The 24,786-nt window shown below is 37.8% G+C and overlaps 1 protein-coding gene across 5 annotated transcripts in view; it reads right to left on the reverse strand.

The window, feature by feature from the left end:
* ZNF236 (zinc finger protein 236) overlaps positions 1 to 24,786 on the reverse strand; it is a 77,958-nt gene that overhangs the window by 14,354 nt on the left and 38,818 nt on the right. For 4 of the 5 annotated variants that reach the window (XM_077183600.1, XM_077183590.1, XM_054628847.2 and 1 more), the window contains exons 14-27: positions 23,602 to 23,862; positions 23,101 to 23,351; positions 22,374 to 22,475; positions 17,343 to 17,494; positions 16,098 to 16,204; positions 15,822 to 15,973; positions 15,493 to 15,705; positions 14,676 to 14,955; positions 14,104 to 14,207; positions 9,979 to 10,344; positions 7,865 to 8,010; positions 6,440 to 6,683; positions 5,540 to 5,719; positions 4,876 to 5,028 (exon numbers count right to left, since the gene is read on the reverse strand). In XM_077183600.1, the coding sequence (XP_077039715.1) occupies positions 4,876 to 5,028; positions 5,540 to 5,719; positions 6,440 to 6,683; positions 7,865 to 8,010; positions 9,979 to 10,344; positions 14,104 to 14,207; positions 14,676 to 14,955; positions 15,493 to 15,705; positions 15,822 to 15,973; positions 16,098 to 16,204; positions 17,343 to 17,494; positions 22,374 to 22,475; positions 23,101 to 23,351; positions 23,602 to 23,862 (2,711 nt within the window). The remainder of the gene's footprint in view (positions 1 to 4,875; positions 5,029 to 5,539; positions 5,720 to 6,439; positions 6,684 to 7,864; positions 8,011 to 9,978; positions 10,345 to 14,103; positions 14,208 to 14,675; positions 14,956 to 15,492; positions 15,706 to 15,821; positions 15,974 to 16,097; positions 16,205 to 17,342; positions 17,495 to 22,373; positions 22,476 to 23,100; positions 23,352 to 23,601; positions 23,863 to 24,786) is intronic. The other variant, XM_077183599.1, reaches the window with a different exon arrangement.

Genomic DNA, 24,786 nt, shown 5'->3' on the forward strand with positions numbered 1-24,786 from the left:
AGAACAGATGCAAAATGTTAAAAAAAAAATCTGTTACATACATGAACACTAAACTACAAATTTATTTTAAGTGAACCTAGTAATTTCTGTTTCCCATTGCTGGGATTTTCTATTGTGGAATCAACAAAATCAGTTAAACTGCTAGTCAAGAACCTAAAGTTGTCAGTCAGATGATAAAATTAGAAAAATTACATTTAAGTGTAGCTTCATGAACACAGTACTGCACTCACAGGTGGTCACATGCATATATAAACATATATAGGTAGAAATTCATAAACATACTTAAAATCTCAAAATTTGAGTATTAGAGCAAATGTGTTATTTTAGCACTTCTGCAGTGAAGGCACCAGATTTTGTCATCCTCCAGTTTAGAGATACAGTTCTTCAGTACTCCTGTAACTGCCTCAAAGTACTAATTTAAGACATGTCTTCTTGTTTTCATTTTTCTACTATTGTGTGGAATAAAGTTAATTTAAACTTGTGGAAGAATGGCTACATGACAGGGGCCATGTTTTGGACCAAGAATCGGGAGGATGCAGCTAATCTGGGTCCCTGCACCTGCAAAACACCGTGTCCTTGAGCATAGCTGTAGTACAATAACAAGTAGTGAGAGACATGAGAAAAGAAAGATGTAACCCCTAAGGTATGAGGAAGAGCTGATATTGTAGAATAGCCAATAGATTGCTTAGCTTGCAGAATATGTATGAGCTTATTACTTGTTGTGCATAAAAGTCTGATGCTCTCTTCAATAAACGAAGCTGGCTAAACACTCATATTGAGCGTCCAAGTTTCCCTCACCACGACATATGGCGCCCGAACAGGGACCCTACAGAGGGCTTGAACCTGCGAGCCACGGTCCGGTGCAGTATTCTGTGTCGGTCCCGACACAGCACGGGAGGTGAAAGAGCGGGCTCCATGCCCCGAGCGACCTTAGAGAAGGGTCTCGGCCAGCGAAAGAGCGGGCTCCATGCCCCGAGCGACCTTAGGGAAGGGTCTCGGCTGGCAAAAGAGCGGGCTCCATGCCCCGAGTGGCCTTAGAGAAGGGTCTCGGCCAGCTAAAGAGTGGGCTCCGCATCCCCGAGTGGCCTTAGAGAAGGGTCTCGGCCGGCGAAAGAGCGGGCTCCATGCCCCAAGCGACCTTAGAGAAGGGTCTCGGCCGACTAAGCGCTGCCAATGTCTTGCAAGGGCTGCAACAGTGCTGACTACTAAATTAGAAGGTAATGGAGAGACAAGCGGCATATGACCTTTTTAAATGCTTTTTATAAAAGCGGGGATTACAGGGTATCGACCTGGGAAAAGAACTCCTGGGACTGCTTGCATCTGGAGTTGCAAAAGGGTGCTTTGCAGATCCCAATCAGGTCTTTGAGGAGTTAGAGTGGCGTAGGTTTGGGGATAAGTTGTGGGAAGCTGTGTTAGATGAGTGTAAAACTGCAAAAAAGATGTCTAAAACTTGGCGGATAGTTGCTAATGCACTAAAACAGTACGAGGCAGAGCAGAAGGCTGTTCAGGCAGCCTCTGCCCGATTGGGAATGCCTGTTCCTAGTGAGAATAGCAGGGCCTCAGCATCTACATCATCTTACCCTCTGCCCCCAGCAACTACCGTGGTGTATCTGCCGGCGGGGATGGCCTCCGTGCCAGCCGCCCGAGCCGCTCCTTCTGCACCTCCGCTGGCAGCGAGGGATTGCCCCCCCCCTCCAGCTGGAAAGGATGGCAGGGAAAGAACAAAGGAAATGCTTGACCCCGAGGCAGTGCAAATTGCTAATGAAAGGTGTAAGGCATGGCGAGAGATTACAGGAGAGGCAATAGTTGCAGGCGACCGAGCGGCTGCTGATGCCTTGCTTGAGGTGGCTTGTCCGGTGGTTTATGCACCAAATCCTGCCGGAGGCTTGCAAGCAACTATCACTACCTTAGATTGGAAATGGTTGGCACAGCTCCGTGCCACTGTAAGTGAGTGTGGTATTCACGGAGAACCAACTCGTCAGATGCTCAATTATTTGTGGGGAGGATACATACTGTTGCCATCGGATATTAAAGGCCTCATGAGGCTAGTGCTTACCCAGCATCAACAGTTGTTGTTTAATGCTCACTGGCAGGCTGCGTGCCAAGAGTCTGTGGCTACCCTGAGACAGCCAGGAGGTCCGCTATATGGAGTTACTTTAGAGGAACTTATGGGGATAGGGGCATACCTAAGGACGGAGGGCGCAAGCACTAATCGGCCCGAGAAGCTGAGGGAGGCTATGAGATTAGCCCGGGTGGGGCTCAATAGGGTGAAATACCCAGGGGGTATTCCCTCATACATGGGAATTAAACAAGGAAGAGAAGAGCCATTTGGGTTGTTTATTGACAGAGTGGTGAATGCTATTCAGACAGCAGGGGTCCCTGAATAGATGCATGGAGCACTACTAAAGCAATGTGCCCTACAGAATTGCAATCCCACCACTAGGAGTATACTTGTCACACTCCCTGGTACCTGGACTGTTGAGGAGGCTTTAGAACAAATGGCTCAGGTGCCAGTGGGGCCGCAGGCTATGTTAGCGGAAGCAGTAAGAGATTTGGGAAGTAGTTTCAGGGAGCAGGCACAGGCGACGCAGAGTCAGGTGTTGGCTGCCCTTGCCCCCTTGCAAGCGTCGGTAAATTGGCTTCAAAGAAAAGGACCATCACAATTCCGATGCTTCTGCTGCAGAACTGCTGGCCATATGCGACGGGATTGTACAATGGGAGCTGTGTGGTGCCGGTGCTGCAAGTCCAACACACACAATGAGTCAGCCTGCCGGTATGTCTTGGGAAACGGGAAGCCCAGCGGGAGGGGTCGCCCCGCTCCGACACAAGTGGCGGCCCAAAGCCCAAGCGCCTTCCCAGCACAAGCACCTTCTCCCTCTGCCCCGCAACCAGCGGAAGCCTCGGTTTGGACCTGGCAACCTCAATAGACTGCATCTTAATGGACTGCAAACTGCAGCGTATCCCAATGGGGATTAAGGGCCCTGTTACAGCTGGTGGACAAACCATGGGAGCTTTGTTGATTGAACGCTCGTCTGCCAGCATGTCAGGACTTACTATTCTTGTTGGACGAATTGATGCTGATTATACAGGTGAAATCCAAATAACGGCACAAACACTATTCCCACCATTGTTTATTCCAGCTGGATCGCGAATTGCTCAATTAATCCCCTTGCCTCAATTAACCAGAGGAACTGTACCACTTGGCAAGCAGCGACGTGGTGAAGGTAGTTTTGGTTTCACAGGAACAATGGCATTTTTAACAGTGGACTTAAAGCATCGTCCTAAAAAACATATTGACGTCCCGTATCAGGGTCAAACCATCACCCTGGTTGCGCTCCTAGACACCAGTGCAGACATCAGCATCATAGGGACGCAGAAATGGCCACCCCAGTGGCCCACCCATGCAGCAAATGCCACAGTCGCAGGAGTAGGAGGACTCACACTTGCACGGAAATCCCCTCTGCTGAAAATTTTTATAGAGGGAAAGACTGTCACCTGTACAGTTTCTGTAATACTGCTCCCTGAGGGTGTCCACACCTTGCTGGGCCGCGATGTGTTGGCACAGTTGGGAATGGTCCTTGCCACAGATCTCCCTTTATAGGGACGGCCATTGCATGGACTTTCCCGATCCCACTCCGATGGAAAACAGAGGACCCGGTGTGGGTTGAGCAATGGCCTTTAAAAGGCGAAAGTTTCATTCAGGTACACAAGCTGGTCCAGGAGCAGTTTGACCAAGGACATCTCTGGTTATCTGTTAGTCCTTGGAATACTCCTATTTTTGTGATCCAAAAGAAATCTGGCAAATATTGGCTCCTGCATGATCTACATGCTGTCAATGATCAGATGCATAGTATGGGAGCCCTGCAGCCTGGATAGCTCAGACGGTAGCTTTCTTGCTCCAGGGGTGGCAGCAGCAGGCACCCATGCCACCCTAAATAAGTTGGGATGCTGGCTTGTGAAGCAAACCAATGCCACTTCTATGGCGCTTTCTAGCCTTTTGCTTGATGTTGATTCTATTCGCCATGCAACGCTTCAAAATAGAGCTGCAATTGATTTTCTTTTCCTTGCACAAGGCCATGGTTGTGAAGAATTTGAAGGCATGTGTTGCATGAACCTTTCTGACCATTCGCAGTCCATCCACTCCCAGCTCTCTGAGTTGCGGAGGTTAACCAGAAACCTACAGGTAGAATCGGGCTTTGGTATTGATGGATAGCTCAAATCTTTAGGCCTGGGATCATGGCTATGCTCTATTGTTAAGGCTGGCATAATAGCAGGCATTATAGCTTTATTGGTAGCATTAGTTTTGCCTTGCTTTTGCATATGCTTACAAAATATGGTGCAAAGGATGATATCTGCTGCATTTAATCAAACATTGCTTGTACAAAAAGAAAACAGGGGAATTGTGGAAGAATGGCTACGTGACAAGGGCCACGTTTTGGACCAAGAATTGGGAGGATGCAGCTAATCTGGGTCCCTGCACCTGCAAAACACCGTGTCCTTGAGCATAGCTGTAGTACAATAACAAGTAGTGAGAGACATGAGAAAAGAAAGATACCCCTAAGGTATGAGGAAGAGCTGGTATTGTAGAATAGCCAATAGATTGCTTAATCTTGCAGAATATGTATGAGCTTATTACTTGTTGTGCATAAAAGTCTGATGCTCTCTTCAATAAATGAAGCTTGCTAAACACTCATACTGAGCGTCCAAGTTTCCCTCACCGCAACATAAACTGACATAACAATTTAAAGCTTGTGAGAAAACACACAAAACACTCAAAGTTCTTGAATCATGACATGCAAGATTATTCCATTAATTCTAGTATTTACTTTTTAAACTAAGTACTATTTTCAATTAGAAAAAACGTTGTATGCGTACCTGGAGCATTTAGTGAAGGGCCCTGAGAAAGAAGCTGGTCATTGCTTATAGTTAATGTAGCACCTGTAGTCTGACTGCTGATGGTTGGTGCTGTCAGCCTTAAGCCAGTGTTCAGATCAGTGCTTCCAGAATTATGCTGAATAAGATCTTGGCCTGAATAGAAATAAGTCCTACTGTAACTAGAATCGTCTCAGCATTGTTCTGCTACTGTTCTTGCAATAGATCATAAAATAATAAAAGTAGAAAATACAACCAAAACACATAATTAACTTCCATACAGATTTTTATGCAGCGGTTTGGCAAGTTTTTAATACAGATGTGATTATGCAAATCCAGATGCTAACATGTACAGAAACATCTGAGATTAGTAATATTTAGACAAATATGGATCTTACTTCTCTAGATTCAAAGCACCAACTTGATCAACCTATAAAAATCCAGCTAACTGAGGTTATGAATAAAACAGTGAGTGAATCTTAAGTATTCTCAAGGCAAACGAGTTTGGGTTTCAAATGCGGATTTGGGAAGTATCTTTTAAAGCTGATGAATATAAGGAAAATACGCCATGGGAAAACTGTGGACTGTGAAAATCCTTGTATGCTACTGTATAGGTACTTTATGAAATAGAGATCTGGTATCATTAAAGATTTTTAAAAACACAAACCAGATATTGTAAGAGTGATTTCTTGAGGACTTCCTGATGAGGTCGCAGTAGTAGAACCCGAAGCATGAGCTAGAACTTGACTCAAACTGGAATTATTTATGGTCAACATTATCTCATGTTGTCCACTTGTAGATGACACCATGCCCTGTGAAGTCATGACTTGAGTAATGTCTTGTGCACCTAAATTAAAGTGGTAGAACAACAAAAAAAATCCATGAATATCCTTTGGTAGAATTTTTGACAAAACTTTTTAGAGCAATTTATACATTATTTTCTCAGATACTATAAATGATGCAGCCAAGGGGAGATGCTAGAACTTGCAGCAGAAAGTAAAAACTCTTTTCACATCCTATTTGTTCTTCTACAGTTAAGATTTTCAGAATGAAGATTTTTGTATTTTGCTCAAAACTATCGAAGTTCTTAAGTATTTTCTATATTTTTCTATTTTATAGAATCATAGAATGGCCTGGGTTGGAAGGAACCCTAAAGATTACATTGTTTCAACTCCCATGTCATGGGCAGGGATGACTTCCACTACATTAACCTGCTCAAAACCTCATTCAATCTGGCCTTGAACGCTTCCAGGGATGGGGCATCTACAGCTTCTATGGGCAACTTGTTCCAGTGCCTCACTACCTTCACAGTAAAGAATTTCTTCCTATTAGCTAATCTAAACCTACTCTCTAATTCACCTTCTGAAAAAAATCATATTAAGAAAGGGTAACGCAAAGCTGTAAAATTTGCTGAAGATGCTCAAGCAAGAACTGCAAGTTTATTTTATTAAAATGAGACGTCTGGTGGGAGTGGGGGAAGGCAGGGGTTGACATTTTCTCACTGTGAGTAATACCCTGAGTAAAATTAAAAAATTGAACGCACAATAAAACCGGTGACAGTGCTTACCATTAGCGCTGGTTGTCAGCACAGACTCCTGCTCAGACAGGGACCCTATTGCCATGTTAGCAGATGATGTTACTGTGGGCTGCAAAGACAAGCCTGATATGGGCTGAATAACCACGTTAGCTGGCACTGCATTTTCTGTTGCCTGGAGGGAGGGATTCTGTGGAGCCATGGTGGGATCTCCAGTCAGCTGCTGAGTAAGTAAATTACTCTGCTGTAATGTCTGCTGTAGGATACTTGGATCGATCTGAAAAACAAGTTTTCAGCAATCAATCTGAAGTTAACAAACTGGGTTAAATGAATATTCTTAACATAAGTCCAGAATACATATTTACTGCTTACAGAGTATATACAGTACTTAAAATTAATAATTAACAATTTAAAATCTAAATTTAGATTTATGTGTCTGTATCTAGCCAGTCTCCAAAGTGACTATGTAACCAATCTATTCAGATTCACTTTCCCTCTCTTCCTTCAGCAAAATGTTTGGGGAATCATGATCAGTTACATATCAGCATGCCCAGCCCCAGGTAAACACACTGCTGGTATTCTGTACTGTCCTATTAGTGCATGTAGTGCTTATCACAGTCTCCAAGCCTTTGAAAGTGAAAAGGCATGGAGCAGAGGGAAGACTGATACAAGAAATTATTTAATTTTTCAGCTCCTAGGAGTCATTAAGGTCTCATTTCACAAGCCAACAACTGCTCTCTATACTTAAAGATAAGACATTTTCCTCTTCAGAGATATTTAGCAGTAGAAAAAACAAAATGAAAATGTCCCCATTTTATGCTAAGAACTCCTTGAACTATGAGCAACTCAATGCAACTCTGCAGATGTCCCTTCCCTGACCTTGGGGTTGTACCTGGTGACCTCCAGAGGGCTCCTCCAACAACAATAATTCTGTCAACTGATCAAACACAACCACGTTCAAGAAAATCATTGTTTCACACATCTCAAGAACTTTTAAATACAATAATCTCATCTCTTTCTGTCATTCTTTTTATAAGCTCAGTGGGAATTTAAATTGTGAATTCAATCATTAAAAGCTTTCGAAGTAACACAATGCCTTATGCTTAGAAAAGAACACTCTGTGCAATAATTTGGGTTTGTTTTGGGAGTGGGAAGGAGCGAAAGTACTTGTGAAGTTTAAAGACAAAACACAATTAAAAGAAAAAAATACATATTTTAAAGCAGTCTGTCAAAATCTGAGAGGTAAAAAATCCTGAAAAAAAATGAAAATGAAAGAAACCAAACCAGAAACATATCCCATTGTGCAGCTATTTTTTAAGTCTTCTAACACTGTACAAGTGATACAATATGTTACTAGCTCACCCAACTCAAGAACTCTTCCAGAATTATGTAGGCTCCTTAAACTTTCTTCAGCCCTCAAAGTGACTCTACAGAATTAAAAGCTGTAGAGCAACTTACCTGTAACGTTATGTTGTTAATACCAGTGGCATCTATTCCAGAAATCTGAACATTTTGTCCAACCAGATTAGTAGCAAGCTGTAACTGTATTCCTTCAAGAGTGGCCAAGCTACCATCTGTCAAGGACACAGTTAAGTCACCTCCAGCTAGCAAAGAAAACAGTTATATTGTAATGTTTTTATTTACTATTACTGACTACCTCTTTCAGCATGCTTATTTTTATAAATTAAATCAATATAAAAGCTACATACACACACACATTTATTTATGACAAGAAAGATAATTTGAAGTGTATAATTTGATTATAAAGTAATTTGACTGCCTGTTTTAAAGCTTCATAAATTCCGTGTGATTTAAGGATTGCTATTTAGGCACTAGCTAGTGGCTTACAAAACAAGAATCCCTCCAGAGTAGCATTAGAAATCTGGAAAAATTTGGTTTAGGTTTCCTTGGAGAGTGTGCTGCACCTAAACAAAGCAGCACAGACATAGGGTATTTATATTCCGACTCTGAACATACACAAGAAAGTTATTGCCACATTTTGCACAGCACAGACATGGTTCAGTATCAAACTGTCAAAGTTCATCCTCTGTACTTACATGGATGAATATAAAGGTGCATTAGCAATTGAAATCCAAAAGTCTTTAGACCTTGAAAAGGTTCTAATCTCAAAAGTTGAATAGGCCATCTCTATAAAAGGTCTTCAGAGAATATATGGAAAAAGTCATCTTGTGTTTGACGTACCTTCTTCTCCAAACACCCTGAGTGTGACCAACCTTGGAGAGTGTTGGTTGATGCTTCAAAAACATCTACACTTCCCTCTTCAGAATTCTTAAGTATAATAAATCTGGTTTACATTGCACCCAAAAAATACCTGCTCTGGCCAAACACACATAACTAGTCTCAATTTAAGAAGGTCTCTTTTTAGGACATCTGAACAAGCTAAATACACCACCTTAATATGCTCAAAAATGCAAGCAAACAATTTCTCATACCAACTTTATCACTCACTGTACCTGTCAAATAACATCAGTATCTTCTGAACATCAACAATTTATTCATTTTGGACAACAGTTTAGATCAATTCAGATAAGCTAGAATGGCTACAGTTAAATATGAGACTGATATAATACTCTGGATTTGTGGGCATACCTGCTAAATCATAGACATGGACTGAAAAAAATGCCAAAGCACATAAAATCAAAGTCTCACTTTCAGAAATGACAGACAGTCCAAGACCCACAATCTAAGTAGTGCACTTAAGAGTACCAAGGGACGTCTCCAGACACCTTAACACTATTCTGCTTTTAAAATCGTCCCTGTCCCAAGTTTACTTGAGCACTTACACAAACATTGGGTCAGTGAGCACCTACACAAAAAATACCTGAAAAAAATTTAGAAATTAGCAAGGATCATTCTCAAAAGGTCACCTTCTTGCAACATGAAGCATGTTGGGTATTCTGTGCCAGTTGGTCAAAGAATGGCCTGTGGCACATTTAATGTGCTAATGCAGCTTTAGTCACTGTCAATTGATGAGACTTCATATCTTAGGAACTCACTTATCTAACATACGTACCTACACTACTAGTTTTTTGCATTGTTAAAGAGTTTTCTTGCTTTGTGTTGAGGTTGGGGGTCTTTTGGTTGGTTTTCTTTTGATGTGGGTGTTTTTTTTTATTTTGGAGAAATAACTACACATGTACCACAGAGGATGTGCACTTGAAAAACATTCTTCATTATTCACATAAATAAGTAGTGTAGACAAACAGAGTAACTGTTTTACTTCTTTTCTTTTTAAATAAAACCAAGAAAGTATTACCACAAAGAATACAAGTACTCCAGCTATTTGTTATCTGCATTTTCTTCCACTCTGCAGTGCAATACTACAGGAGAACTGAAGAGACTTCTAGGTGAACTGTATATATTTTTCTTTCATTCTTAAATAGGTAAATTTCTGTTCACGTCACCACTGTGCATCATACCATGAATTCAGTAAAACTCTTACCTGTTTGGCAAGCAGTGTTTGGTAAAACTTTCCAAACTCTAATAGAAAGCAAAATTCCTAACTTGATCACCACACCAGCACCTCCACCCCCATCCCCATCCATTTTTACCTGACACTGAAGCAGGCAGGATAGCCTGGCCCACAAGTCCTTGTTGAAGTAAATTTTGATCAAACTGACTCGTCAAAACAGAGTTATTCATGATGAAAACATTAGGGTCTGTTGAGGATGAATTAAGAAGACTGACTGGTTGTAATGCCTCAGTTGAAGTCCGGGCAACAGGCTTCCTAACTTTCTTTGCATCCGGTTTATAATGACACTGTATGTGGGTTTTTCTGCGCCCTGAAGTACGAAACCGCAAATCACAGTGTGGGCATTTGAAGGGCTTTGCTCCCGTATGCAGGCGCATGTGGACTTTTAGACTGCCTTTTGTGGAGAAAGAATTACTGCACACGTGACAACAGAAGAGCTTCTGGCCTAGAAAAGTTTCAAAACCAGAAAGATAAGTGATTAAACCCCTAAAAAGATTGAGAGGACTAAATCATTCATTAAACAAACCCCATAATAGATTCTAAACTAATTTGAACATAATAAATTAGAAGTAATTGGACTTTGTCATGTGGCTGCTTTTCAGATGAATTAAGGTTCTCAATGAAGAGTATATTAACTTTTTCCTTTTACTAAAACCCCATATGCTTTTAAAGCTTTCATGCAGAATCTTATTTGGTCACCTTCATGCCTCTGTCATCCTCCTCATCTCATCTTCCTGACTAATCCAGTTGTTTGAACTACACAGACCACAAACTGGAAAACTAAAAGTTTCATCTTGACCTCTTCAGCATTTGGCTCCTACTTAATTAGCCACTCATTTCCTTTTTAATTCCAGCAGCTTTATTCTTCTGTTTCAATGCTGCCCTAACTAATCAGTATTAACAGATTAGAAGTAAGAAATTATTAAAATTAAGTGAGATAACATTCAAAACAATATATCAACCCCACAAAGTAATCCAGAAGTACAGAAATCTGGTCTATACACAGACCTCTTTGTCTGGTCTATACACAGACCTCTTTGTCTCTCCTTTCGGAGTGCATAACATCGGAAAAATATCCTTGGTCTCAAACAGAATTTTTAATGTACTACAAATAAAAGCAAACTACAGAGTTTATTCCTTGAACCATATACACAGCTACACAATTCACAAAAAGCATAATGTAACTATCTGGCAGAAAACATGCCACTGCAGCTGAAAACCCACTATAACTCCTGGAATTCCTAGGCCTTCCAGCACAATATTGGTTCCTAGCTAAACAAGGGAAAGAAACCAATGCATTTGGTAAAAAGATACCACAAGAGCAATGTGTGCCTCTAAGTCCTGCTATTGAGTTCTAGTTTTCATTTACACAGAAGAATCTCTCATCCATTTCCTGAACTACAATTCAAACTACTTCAAATTACAAAACCCTGGCGCACTGTTGTCACTTCCTGCTAAACAAAACTAAGTAAATCTCTGACAATATTTTGTTTCAAAAAAATGGAGAAGAAAGAGCCCAATAACATGAACCAGTGAAACAATGGGAATCTGGGCTGCAGCAAAGTCATCTACCACATTCACAGTGCCACAAAGGAAGCCATCCAGCAGTCTTTTCCCACTAAATAAAAAATCCCCACCCATTGGGAGAAAGGGGGGTGAAAAAATAAGAGAGCGAGAGAGAGAGAGAAGAAAGCCAACAACAAAAAAAAAAGGGCAGGAAAGAACAAACATAACATCTGAAGTCCTGTTATTTAAATATGCAATGAGATTGTGAGCTGACTCCTGGGCCTTTTGTGTAAATATTAGGAATCTAAAAGAGAAAAGAAAGATGGTTGAACTGTTTTCACTAGTTTAGTAGTTTCGAGGTAAAGTCGACAAGAGAAACTTGGAGGGAAGATGATCACAAATTCAGATGAGAAGTCATCAAGGAATGGTGAACACTAAATTGGCCCTGCTTCCAAATATAGCAAAAATTAAATGTGTTTTATGCCACTGACACACCACACTACTGGCTATACAACTAACAAGTTAACAAGAGCTGTTATCTGAAACAATATATCTGAAAGAACTGTAATCAGGAAACTGGAAAAGCAATGAAGACAGAAATGCAATAGTGTGTGACTTCAGTTATCCCACTTCATGCTACATCAGGATGCAGGAGCTAACAGTTCAGACAAAGAACCATATACCTCTCTGAGAAACTTCCAATCTTCCAGTGAAGCCGCAAACTAATTCTCTGGATCAATGCTGGTTACAGATGGTATCAGGTAGGTTCCTATCCAGGCAACTTTGATTTACAGTTGAGGAATAGAGTAGCTTTTCAAACAGAACTATTTTTAGGGGAGTTACAGATATTAATACTGTAATTTTTTTAATTATTCATTTAAATAAATTATGTATCTCTCAATATAAAACCAATGAACTAGCAAGTGTAGGTATTGCCCACAGATGAAGACAGCACTCCAGAAAGAAATCTAGGCTCAAATGCAGAAAACTGCACATTAGCTAAACTTCATCCAGCACAAGCTGGCCCAAGTATAAAAAAACATGGAAAAAAACTTCCATAAGATAAAATGAATTACAATAGGGAAAAGGATGTGGCTTTTGCAGGGAAAATGACACCTCAAAAATCTGTGAGTGCTCTTTGAAGAAGATCAGATTTCCAGTGTATCTGGATTTTTGGAATTCTACGTTGGTTTTATACGAAAAGATCTTAATAAAAATGCTGTCACAGGATGAAAGGAAAGAGTCCTTCCATGAACTAAAGAAAACCAGTTCTAAGACTGAACACAAATGGCTTTCATGGACAATTTTCAAAAGGCTGTAAGTCAGCAGAAGAGCTCTTAAGCACCTGAGCAAGGACTCAAACCATCAAAATTGGACTATATGTATTATGAAAGAGAATGAATAGCAGGTTGGGAAAGTCTGTTTAGGGATGTTAAAATAAAATTTACAAAGCTCCATTATATATTATCAAAATGTCTGTACAACCACAAAGAGCTAAGAAATTAAGAAGAGGAAACAATTTATTTCTCAAACAAAAATCTAGTGGGCTTATGAACAAAATTAGCAAGACAGCAAACTGAAAATCAAACTTGAATCCAGGAACTTACTACTACTGACTGTACTGAAGGCCATTCCTTTTTACCCAGTTTTTCTGCATTCAGAAAACAACTGGATAAAACTAATGTAAAATATTCCATTAAAGCTAGCAAGCAAAGAGATGCAATCTCTTATTCAGAGACCCACAATTTGTAAACTGCTTGAACCAGGAGGTGTAACATGACACAATCCCTGCTTTGTTCCTTTCATTATACTTACTATCTGCTACTGTCTGTCCTGACCTACACAATTTCATGTAACATAAGTACTATTTCTTACTAAACAACAGTAGAAAGTACAAATACAGTAAAATGAAAAAGGAGCTTCAATGAGCAAAATAATAATGCATTACAGCATTAAAAGCTTTCTATCTTGTTTTTTATTGTTTTTGAAAACAGATCATAATGAAACGTAACAAAACTGTAGACAGTTTTAGAAAATAATTAGTTCAGGACCGGGTTTATTACAGAAGTTCAATGCTAAGAAGAAAACAAGTATGAAAGACTGGAAAAGGCTTTTTTTACTTCACACAAAATTGTAGTTGAAAGCTACTACTATCAAAATCAGACCTCTCTCAGGAATACAAACAATCTACCCTAAAAATCTAAATATTACAAATATTTAGGCTTACATTCAACTTGCAAGATTCAAACAGCTGAATGCTCAAAATTTTTATACTCTTATTTTCCAGTTTATGTTGCAGTGCAAACATTAATGTTTATAGGGTTTTTTTTTTTAACCTCTAAATTATATAAGGTTGCCTCAACTCTTACCTTCTTACTCAGGAAAATCATTTATCATTGAAATGCTGCAGAAGATCTGACATGAACATATTCAGGACACTTACATACACAGTTTTTTAGCATGAGCTAAGATTGTGCTTTAGAAGCCTACAGAAGGCTGTAATAACATGGTTTATTCAGAATGTTCTGATGTAATTCATTCGATGGTGTCACAAGTACCAAATTTCCCCTAGCATCACCATCCACAGCTCCAAATACTAGATCACAGTGAAACATAACATTCTCTGCAAAATCTGTACTTAAACAGCTGGTCAAGAAAGCAAACAGCTTCTAAACAAGACATGCAAAACCTTACTGACCTGTGTGTGTTTTAACATGACAATCCAGAGTGGATTTTACAGTGAAACTCTTCCCACATTCATCGCACTTGTACGGCTTCTCTCCAGTATGGATACGAACATGCCTAATAATTCCAGGATACATGTACAAGTGAAATTCTACTTTTACGTCAGTTTGTACAAATATTTATCTTCTATCTTATTAACTTTATTAATAAATTAAATACTTATACTAGCATTACACTAGGCAGACTAGGCAGAACAAGAAGATTAAAGTATTTGAAATTTCTTGAAAAGATTTTTACATGTTTTTATATGCAAGTATTAGAGAAAAAAAACCTAATTTATTCTAAAACTTCATAATAATAATAAAAATAACTTCCATACTCTAGGCAAATAAATATCAAAGAACTGGATTAGTCATATTCAGAATATGTAACATTTTGACACATTTTTGAACCACTGTGAAAAAGAAAAATTTATGTAAATATTAGTCAAATTTCAACTTGGGCATAAAGAGTTATACGAAACTGTAATTCCTAAAGTTTCCTATTCAGCAAATTAAAAACATATGAACATATTTCATTCCTCACCTGACTAAATCACTGGGTTTTTTAAAGCTTTTGGGACAATAGCTGCAACAGTTGGCATATTTGGGCTCTGCTTCCAGTTCTGCTTGCTTATCTTTCATCTCACTAATTCTGTCTTTCTCTGCAGCTGACTGGACAAGAACTTTTTCTGAAACAGTGGCACTTTCTTGAGGCCTAATCTTTGCCAGTTCTGCTGTCTCTTCTTCTGTAAAGGTTATGACACCAGGACGAGATTTTCTGGAAGTTCTTTCAGAGCTTTCATCATCATCTTCAACACATGCAACTATTAAGTAAAAAAAAAACCAAAACCAAACAAAAACAAACAAACAAAAAATCAAACCAAAATAAAAATCACACTTCTGTTCAGTTTAATCTGTCAGCTGAAATTACAAAAAATAGAAGAGTGCATTATTAAACACACAGCCACTACATTTTGTGCTTGGACTTGCACTATTATGGACTTTAATCTCTTTTAGAGGTCTAACTACTCATGTCTGTACTTCATTTTAAAAAAAAAGCTGGATTTATAATTCTCATCTTTATAATAACTAACACAGGTTAAGTAATACAGAACAAAAGATCTACTTTAGTAAAATAGCTATGTTACATACAATACCTTTACTGTGCTGAACAGATCCTGGAAACTAGTTTATTTAAACAATTCAGATAACAGAGAGATTTCAGCAGCTCTAAACAGCAGACATAATCTATGCTGGAAGGTTATTTTGTACCATTCCTGTTATAGCATTCATGTAATACACCATAATATCTGTATTTCTTATGTAGTAAGGACTGTAAAAGTAAAAATGAAATCATTTACCTCCTCCTCCTGCATCTGTAGCTGCTGCTACAGCTGAGGAGACTGCCTGATGTTTTTTCATATGTTTTTTGCAGTGAACAGTTGTTCGAAAGCTTTCATCACAGAATGGGCACTTGTAAGGCTTCATGCTCATGTGAGTTGCCATGTGCCTCGTAAGGCTGCCATTAGTTGTGAAGGAAGTATTGCAAATGCTACAGCTGAATGCTTTAACTCCTTAAAGTAACAGAAACAAATAAGTAGCATGCTATTTGTTTAAGTTTACTCACACAGGACATTTACAAAACCCAAACATGGGTTAAGCCAATATAGAGCTGGTATACTCTGTTTACCTGTATGAGTCTTCTCATGTGACTTAAGAACTCCCGAGGAAACAAAACCACGGCCACAGAGTTGGCATTTATAAGGTTTCTCACCAGTATGTGATCGTACATGTTGCTTCAAATGGCTGGATTTCTTAAAACCCTTGTTGCAATATTCACATCTATTAGAAGAAAATAGTTTTCGTTAGTTTCATGTAATTATTAGGTATAATAATTACATAATAATTACATGTAATAATTAGCCATTCAGGAAATTCTGTGACAAAAGCTAGAAGTGTAACATACCTATACGAACGCCTACTTTGATCTTCATTATCCTCAAGAAAATGAGGCCTTTGTGTGTGCAATTCAAGTTCTTCCTGTGGTGACTGGTCTTGCATCAAGCGAGTGGTCTAAAAATCAAAGCCTCAAGTGAATTTCAGTAACACATCATTTAAATATAGTTTCACAAATAGGCAAGAAAAAAATTACAGCATTTACAGTCAACACAAGTAATTAAATTTATGCTTTCATGCATTTTGAAAGGAAATTAAGAATGCAATGTAATACTTCACTCTTCCATAATGAGAAGGAAAGCATAAAAATGTTCAGCTACTGAACTGGAATAAACAGACAACATAGCACACTTACACTTCCCTGAATCTCCACAAAAATGTATCTAAATTGTCTACATTTTCTAGTGTTTGAGGAGTTAAATTTAAAACTAGACCAGCCATTTTAAATACTGAGTAAGCATCAAAACACAGTGCTGCTGACAAATTTCACTGCTTTCTGAACATTCCTGTAAGTAAAAGGCACAAGAGAATAATCCTTGAGAGCAAGAAATTTCAAAATTGAAGACAAAGAAATTCCAAAGCCTGTAGGCTGAAATGACTCAAACTCTTCCAGATCCTAAAATCCACATCAGTTCTCTGACAACATCTGCACTTTGCAAACAAGCTTCAAGGGACAGCAATTCCTAGAAGTCATCTTGGTAAATACATTACAACAGATTGTCTTCATGCTAGGTACTTCTAATGTCATAAAAGTTATAGTTAAACTGTATTTTTAGCAATTGAGCCCTTTTAAAAATTTAACTAAATGAGAAGCATGCAAAAACATCATACACTGCATTATGCAAGCTCCATGAATGATGACTTAAAGACTTGTAATGCTTTTTTTATTGCTTGGTCATATGTGTCTATAAACATATAGATTTAATAATTAGAAGAGAATATAATGAAATAATGTTAAATTATTTCATAACATTATATCCTCTCCTTAGTTTTAAAGTCACAATCCAATGTTATAGTATTTTTTTAAGTCTAGAGCATCAAAACATGCACTTCCTTTTCAGAACTGTAGTCGAAGCACTTATCCTCTCCTCACGTTTCCAATTTCCAGTTGTTAACCATAAGCAATCTAGCTTACGCTTTAAGCAATAAGCAAAACTTTTCTGACTTCTTGTTTTACCTAATAACCCAATGAAACAGTGCAAGGAAGTCACAACCGAACACAGAAAAATTAATCCTGCCTTCAAGTAGTACTTACTACATTAATAGTGTCTGTATTTGGAACCTGAAGAAGGGCTGGTGGATGATAACTCGTTGAAAGAGCCTGAGATTCAAGTGTGCTTGAATCCTGCAGCTGTTGTACAGCTGGAAATTGACTCTGTTGATTGTAGCTGTCATTCACAGTAAAACCTGCCAGAAATTAAACAGTCATAAACGTGTAAAATACACTGATTTGGACTTTGAATAACACCACACTTTTCTGAAGACTACCTTCAAAAGAGAATAAGTAGCATTACCATATAGTAACAGTTGTACTCTTCACTGTTGAGCATCAAAACACACACAAGTTTCTGGCATCTACATAATAGGCATAACAGGGTTACTTACCGTTAGCTGGAATTCTATTGGAAAATCTCCTCCACAGAAAAACAGTTTGAAGTTCCTTCAGGGTGCCACAATTACCTTAGAGCCATTGAAATTTTGAATTTCTTGTATGTAAGCATGCATGTGTCAAACAGGTTGACCCATCTCCCTTTATCCACGTTGGTACCACGCTCCCTTAACTACACTGGAAGCCGATCACAAGGATGCAAAGCTCAGTGGGGAGGATGGCGGGTGAGTGGAGGAGATGACCCAATAGGAGAACTCCAGTTTCTGATAAAGTAACCCCATTTTCTCCTACTTTGGATCTCCTCCACATATCCCCACTCTTTAGATAATAGTAAAGTAGAGCCTCTCAAAGGCAAACTGCAAAGTAAAAAAATAAACACATTTTTATTCACATTTCTGGTATAAAACCTTGAAATTTTTATTTGGTTTGTTCTCCTGAAATAGCAGGTCTTAATCATCTTTTCTAAATCAATGAATGACATGATAGCACCAATTATTGAGAGCCAGGGAAATACAGCTCAAATTACAGTGGTTTTTGATGCTATTAGAGATGTCCTTTTACCAACCTTTTTAAATCTTAATACTTCCAGTATTAAAAAAATAACCCATAATATCATGTGGAAAAAAATTAAACCACAAGTATCAGTAATTAATGTATGGGCAAGAATTTCAGTACTTCTGTGCAGTTTGCCTTTAGTGGACAAAAAGGGTGAAGATTATGAACACAGGGTAGAAACAAACCCACATCAGATGATCACAGCATCAAAGGCCAAAAAGCAATGCTTAAAGAATGCTTTTGAGCAACAGTAAAACAAAAACCTGGATCTGTTGAGTTTAAGCAGAAATGTTCCCAAAAGACACTTTCCACAGCAGAAGAATATTGTAATCAGTAGAGAAAAAAATCCCTATTTGTATGCTACTGCTTCCATCATAGAATGAAAACTCACAAATGTAAGTAAATCTTGAAAGCATTATTAATCAGGCCATAACAAGTCACCAAACTTAATGCTGAAACACGCATATTATTCTCTCTCTTAGAAGTACCACAAGAGTACAAGAAAAAAAGATCCTAAAAGCTGGACCTTGTACCTCAACTGGCTTTTGTAAAATGACAAAAAAGTAGCCAGAAGAAAGCAATGAAAACTTCTGCATTGATAAGAGGGCTGCTAATTTCTACTTCTCAAATTAATTTTTGAAGTGTCTTTATAGAAAAATGACGTTCCCATTACATAGGATGAAAATACAAAAAAACAAGACTCAAGAAACTAAAGCAAAGTGATGTTACTTACATGACCTATATTAAAAAAAAACAACTACTAAATATACTATGTAAAAACCTGAAATTTCTTTTTTAATCAGTAGGTGTATTTTAGTAGCTAAGAAGGAAAAAAGAAGTTACTGTCCTATGACCTATTTCATTTCACAATGTTTGAATGAATTACTGAGATTCTGAAAAATTTCCCAGGATCATAAAAAATGCCCAAGAAGAGCACTGAATGTAGAGGTACTTGAGATTTGAGAACAAACTGAAGAAAGAAATGCTACTTCTGAAAGTAGTTTGGGAATAAATACAAACCAAAGCTGTAACAAGAATATACACGATGCATCCCCATTTTGCTCAATTCCTAGCATAAGGGCCAATTTCCTCTCAAAATTTAATAAAGATCTGACAGTTTTGAGCATTCTAAAAGCATTTGCTACTGCCATACTATTTCTACAGAACAGCATTAAAAAAACCCCACACCACCAAGCACCAGAACCCAGACATTCAGTCTGAGAAAGAAATTTCACAGCCTTTATTTTCTGCTCTTCTTTTCATCACTGTTGTTTCACAGAAGCTTTTGATCAATCTTAAAGGAACAGAGAGTACCTTAAGCTCTGTGTAAGGGCAGCCTCTTACTACAAAGTCTTCTAAACTTGGAACTGGATTGGGTAGTTTTCAGTACAAGTAATCATTTGTGTAGCTTGGGATTTTTTCGGCTTTAGGACATCATCCAACCTTTTATCTTCAATATTAACAAAACACAGCAAAAAACAGAATACTCTGGAAATCATTTTACTCATAGAAAGATGTGTCTTGCATGTGAGAATGAGAAAACAACACTATGATAGTTTGTAGTAAATACAATATTTAATTCAGAAGAAATTTCACACCTTTACTAACAGATCTAAACTCTAACACTATAAACATTGACATGAACATGTGCATCTCAGCAGGGATCAGTGACTATCAATTACTTGTTCTGCAGGTTTGCTTCTTATGCAAAGGCAACCAGCTGGACAGTACTGACTGCAAATATGTGTAAACAGTTACTGAAAGATCAGTATTTTAAGTCTGAGATTGCAGATCAGCTTCTTAGGAAAGCAAATAGCATTCTGGTGGTAAGGATATGTTTCTATGGGCTATAGAACTAACAGCATTTGGACTACTGGTTTTTCAAGATCATTTGCCTATCACCACTATTTGAATTATCATTCAACCATGCTTACTGGGACACTTTTAAAGGAAGTAAAGGTGATATCATTTATATGAAAACACATTTGCTGACAGGTAACCCAAAGACAGTTTCAGATGAAAGACACATTTTTTGTTCTGAATTCACTTAAAAGTCTTCAAATGAAGATGAATACACTACAAAGAACTTAAGTCCTTTTCCTCAGCCTCCAAATCTAGCTCAAATTAATCATTTGATACTGTAGCACCCTCATAGGATCTGCACTTCTTTACAAGTCTGAACATATGAAGAAAATAACCTATCTGAATAAACAAGAAATTCAACAGAAGTATTACGAACAAACCTGAAAGAAGAAATAAGTTCTGCCAGATCTATGCAGACCTAGAGATTACCCTCATCTGTCTAAAATGCAAAGTTGGGGTTTCTCCCTCAAAAAAGGAAAAAGAAAAATCAAGCAACCTTTCAAAGACTTTTTTTTAAACTCCTACATAATTTTATTAATAAACACTGAATCAAAATATTTAATCAAGAATACAGCCTATAAATATAACGAATAAAAAAAGACAGTGTTTTAAGCTTGAATGTTTTGCCTAGCTGATAGGAAAAAGGAATTAGGAGCATGAAGCACAGATGCAGACATAGGGAGAGGGTCGACCAATTTAACGCATGCATCCGCGCAAATGCTTACCTACCTGAAATTCAAAAATTTTGAAGGGCTCCAGGATCTTCAAGGAAACTTCAAAGAGTTGGGAATCTGTGGATGAGATTCCAAGTAGAATAGGAGACGTCTTATACAAATGAGACTTTAAAATACCCACACCACAAATGTTCTGCTTCTCTGAACCAAATTTACACCATATTGATGATCAATCTAGATTTCTGATGATGAAAGAATTGGTTTGTGGGTTCTAGGAGTCTTTCCCCTCCCCAAGAAATCATTTGATAGTTACATAACACAGAAGATACACATACACAGAAACTGAAGCTTAAATAAGATGATAAAACAAGAGTCACTTATTGGGTTTATAAATTCTAAGGAGCCATTAAAAAATACCAAATAAAAACCACCACCACGCTTCAGAATAATGTAGAACAAAAGGCTGCCTTTTTTCCATAGTGTCTTCTCATTCAGAGAGTTTGAAAAACTGTAAAAGTCAACCAATGAAAATAATCATAGTATTTTAAGAGGATCTGGATCAGTCTTGTTTAATAAAGGTGGAGACTTTAATTTTCTTTTCCTTACACGCAAAGCAGCACAACCTAGAGAATTAAAATTGGCAAATTATACTATTTCTTCACAGTGTGATACAACTTACCACAGTCAATTAAGTTTTTACAAATGATACTATACAATTAAAAAGGAATGAAACTAAGAACAGAGAAGTTTGTGCACATAGAATACCAATTACTGGTTATCAACTACAGAAAGTTATTTCCTGGAGTCAGAAACAACGAGATCAAGGATAAGCCAGCGATGTTTCCAAATGAAAACAAATGAAAACCCCTTGAACATTCCCTACCTCAGCGACAGCCCCCCTGCCAGAAAACCCAAAATAACCACCAAGAAAACCCCAAAACAAAATTAGTAGCTCCATATTATGTAACAATTCAAGAAATCCAGCTGTGAAAAGCAAAAAAGACAGTCATTTCTTTACTATTTGCAGGCTACACACACTTACACATATTTCTCTGTATTTTAGGGGGAAAAAAATAGTTTCCAAGTGCTTACAATCTCTTAGTTTGCTAGTTTCATTGCTCTATATAATATAAAAAGAAACCATTGTGCATAGGTGAAAGTATGTTTTTTATGTGACTATATATTGCATTGTCTTTTTCCAAAATGAATCCCAGTAGCTACTCACTCAAATCTTAAGACCGTGTTTCTGATCATCTCAGGTTATGAGCATGTATACCAAGGGAGAAACCTGTGCAAACTGCCTACTGCCACAGCAAGTTCAAACACAATCAAGGAAAGAATATTATATATGCTTGACTATAAAACCCATACTGTAATGACTAGACATCGGCTCATAAAGGCAAAAAAAAAAATTAAGTATTCATAATATTCTACCAAGTATAGCTTCAGAATGGTAATTTTTTTCCAAGTTCTCTGCATTGCAGTTACTTGAACTGCAGACGCCCACTTTAAAAATGTTTATCATAGCTATGCTGTCAAGCCAGATTTATAAAACTACTTTTTACCTCCTTTATTTATTACTAACCTTGTGATAAGCTCTGTTGATCAAATGGCTGCTGTGTTATAGTCTGTTGTTCAAACTGAGTGATGTTTTCCTGTAAAGCATGCTGGGATGTCACAAATCTATCTGAAATGGGGAAAGGAAGGAGAGGGAAAAGGGGGAAAGAAAAGGGAAAAATATCAAGAAAAAAAGATGTAATTAAATGTATATTTCAGTTGTTTCAACACCCCCATATTTTACAGTCATCCAAATAGTCACATTAAAAAGAAACCAAACAATTATTAGCTAAACAGGTATTTAAATATTTGTTTAGTACATTTTATTAATATTCTCCTGTTGTACCTGATAACTCATTGCACCATGAAAAAGAGCAAAGCAAAACTAAGATACTTTATTCCACTATTAGAACATGGAATGTTCACCTCAAACCACAGCTATTACTTTCTAAGTAGACTATAAGGCAGTGCTTTTTAATAGTCAGAGAACTGACACGGTAAGGTTTTGTGGATGGATCATTTTTTCCTATATTTATTTAGTAGTTTTGCTTGCAAAAACTAAAGAGTGCAAATCCTAATTTTTTTATACTTTAATAGTAAATGTAAACACCAATGAACGAAACTGTACTATATATTTTAAGTATACAGTAAGTAGCCTTTAGTTCATGTATTTTTGTAGTTCCTGTCAAGAAGCAAATATTTGAGAAATTGTAAACTTACCTCATTATAAACCTTATCATATTTCAAATACTCACCCTCATCTTGCTCTAAAGGCTGATCAGCCAATTCTTGTTCTAGTGCTGTTTCTTCTGTGCCTACTACTGGCTGCTGGTCTAACTCTAAAATAGCCTGCTGATCTGTTGCAACAGTTTCTGACTGCTGTAGCTCATCACTTTGAATCTCCACCTGCATTTGTGTAGAAACATGAATGCTCTCCTGATGTACTGTAGAATCATCTATTGAAGAAGACTGCTGATTCTGCTGAAGTTGCTGCGCAAGTTCATATCTACAAAGTAAGGTGAGAAAGTCTTTACGGTTTCAGTTAACATTTATCCTATTTATATGAACAATTTTTTATTTTTACTGTACACCACAATTTACTATACCTGCAAAGGTACCTAACTTTTGCTACCCATAAATAAAAAACCTTATTCAAACATATACAGCTGCTACACAGCAAAGCTGCCTTTCCAAGCATCTTTAAGGAATGGCTGCTGAATTACACTGGAAGACTTATACAAAAATTGCAAGCATACCTATGAGTCTTCATGTGTTTTTTACAGTTGAGTGATGTTTTGAATGTTTTTTGACAGTAGGGACACATATATGGTCGAAGGTCATTATGGATCCCCATGTGTCGCCTGAGGCTGCCACCAGTAGTGAAGGCCCCGTTGCACACAACACACTTGAAAGCTTTCAATCCAGTGTGTGTTCTAATATGTGCTTTCAGAACTCCAGCTGACACAAAACCTCTTCCACACTGAGAGCACTTAAATGGCTTTTCACCTGTATGAGACCTTTTTAAGAGAAAGCAGAAGTTAAAATAGATTTAAACGTTTGATTTACAAAGTTATTAAAGGACTCAATTTTAAAATGAGTGAAATAAACCAAACTAACGTGACAGCTGTATGGATGGAAGAGGCCCCAACTAGGAAAAGCCAGAAATTGAAGTTTATTAAGTTATAAACAACCTGGCAGGGCTAAAAACAATACTATCTGAGTACTTTTAGTTATGTTGTACAGTCCAATCTCCTTTTCTGATCGTACTTTGTCTCCATCACAATATTTGGGTTTAATTTATCCATTCCAGATGGTGCAGTAGTTCTTGAGACTAGTATATTATCACTCACATGTATTTTCCTCAATTCAGCTAACAAACTGTCCACAGAAGTTTGGAGGAAAAGACATGGTTCTCCTTATACATACTACCACTACACTTAACAACAAAACTCTTGGGAAAAGAACTGTGTCCATCCCGAATACCTCCCAAACAAGGCAAAACCTGTCTCTCATAATGCTATATGAAAAAAATATTCAAGTGGGGAAAGCTTCTCGTTTATCAAAGTACATAGCACTCACTACATCCTTCCTCCCAAAGGTGCTAGAGGAGTTTCCCTTTAGGACTACACTGAGATACAAAACAGATGGAAGGAAAATTAGGAAATGAAATGGAATGAAACAAGAATTTTAAGGGTTACAACTACAGCATCCCAAGAGAGAGCTAGAAAGAAGGCAATGGAAATGTTAGGAAATAGAAGATAAAAGAAGCAAGGCTCAATAAAATCAGGAAAAGTAAGGGATAGCTTATGATTACAGTAACCTTCGAAGTCTGTAACCACCACATCAGAGACCATAACGAAGTATATAACAGACATTAAGATTACTCTTTTGCTATGAACACACACGATAATAATTAGCAGTAGGGTATCCTAACCTTCCTT

The sequence above is a fragment of the Agelaius phoeniceus genome, chromosome 1 (genome assembly GCF_051311805.1).
Source record: "Agelaius phoeniceus isolate bAgePho1 chromosome 1, bAgePho1.hap1, whole genome shotgun sequence".
Classification (NCBI taxonomy): Eukaryota; Metazoa; Chordata; class Aves; order Passeriformes; family Icteridae; genus Agelaius; species Agelaius phoeniceus.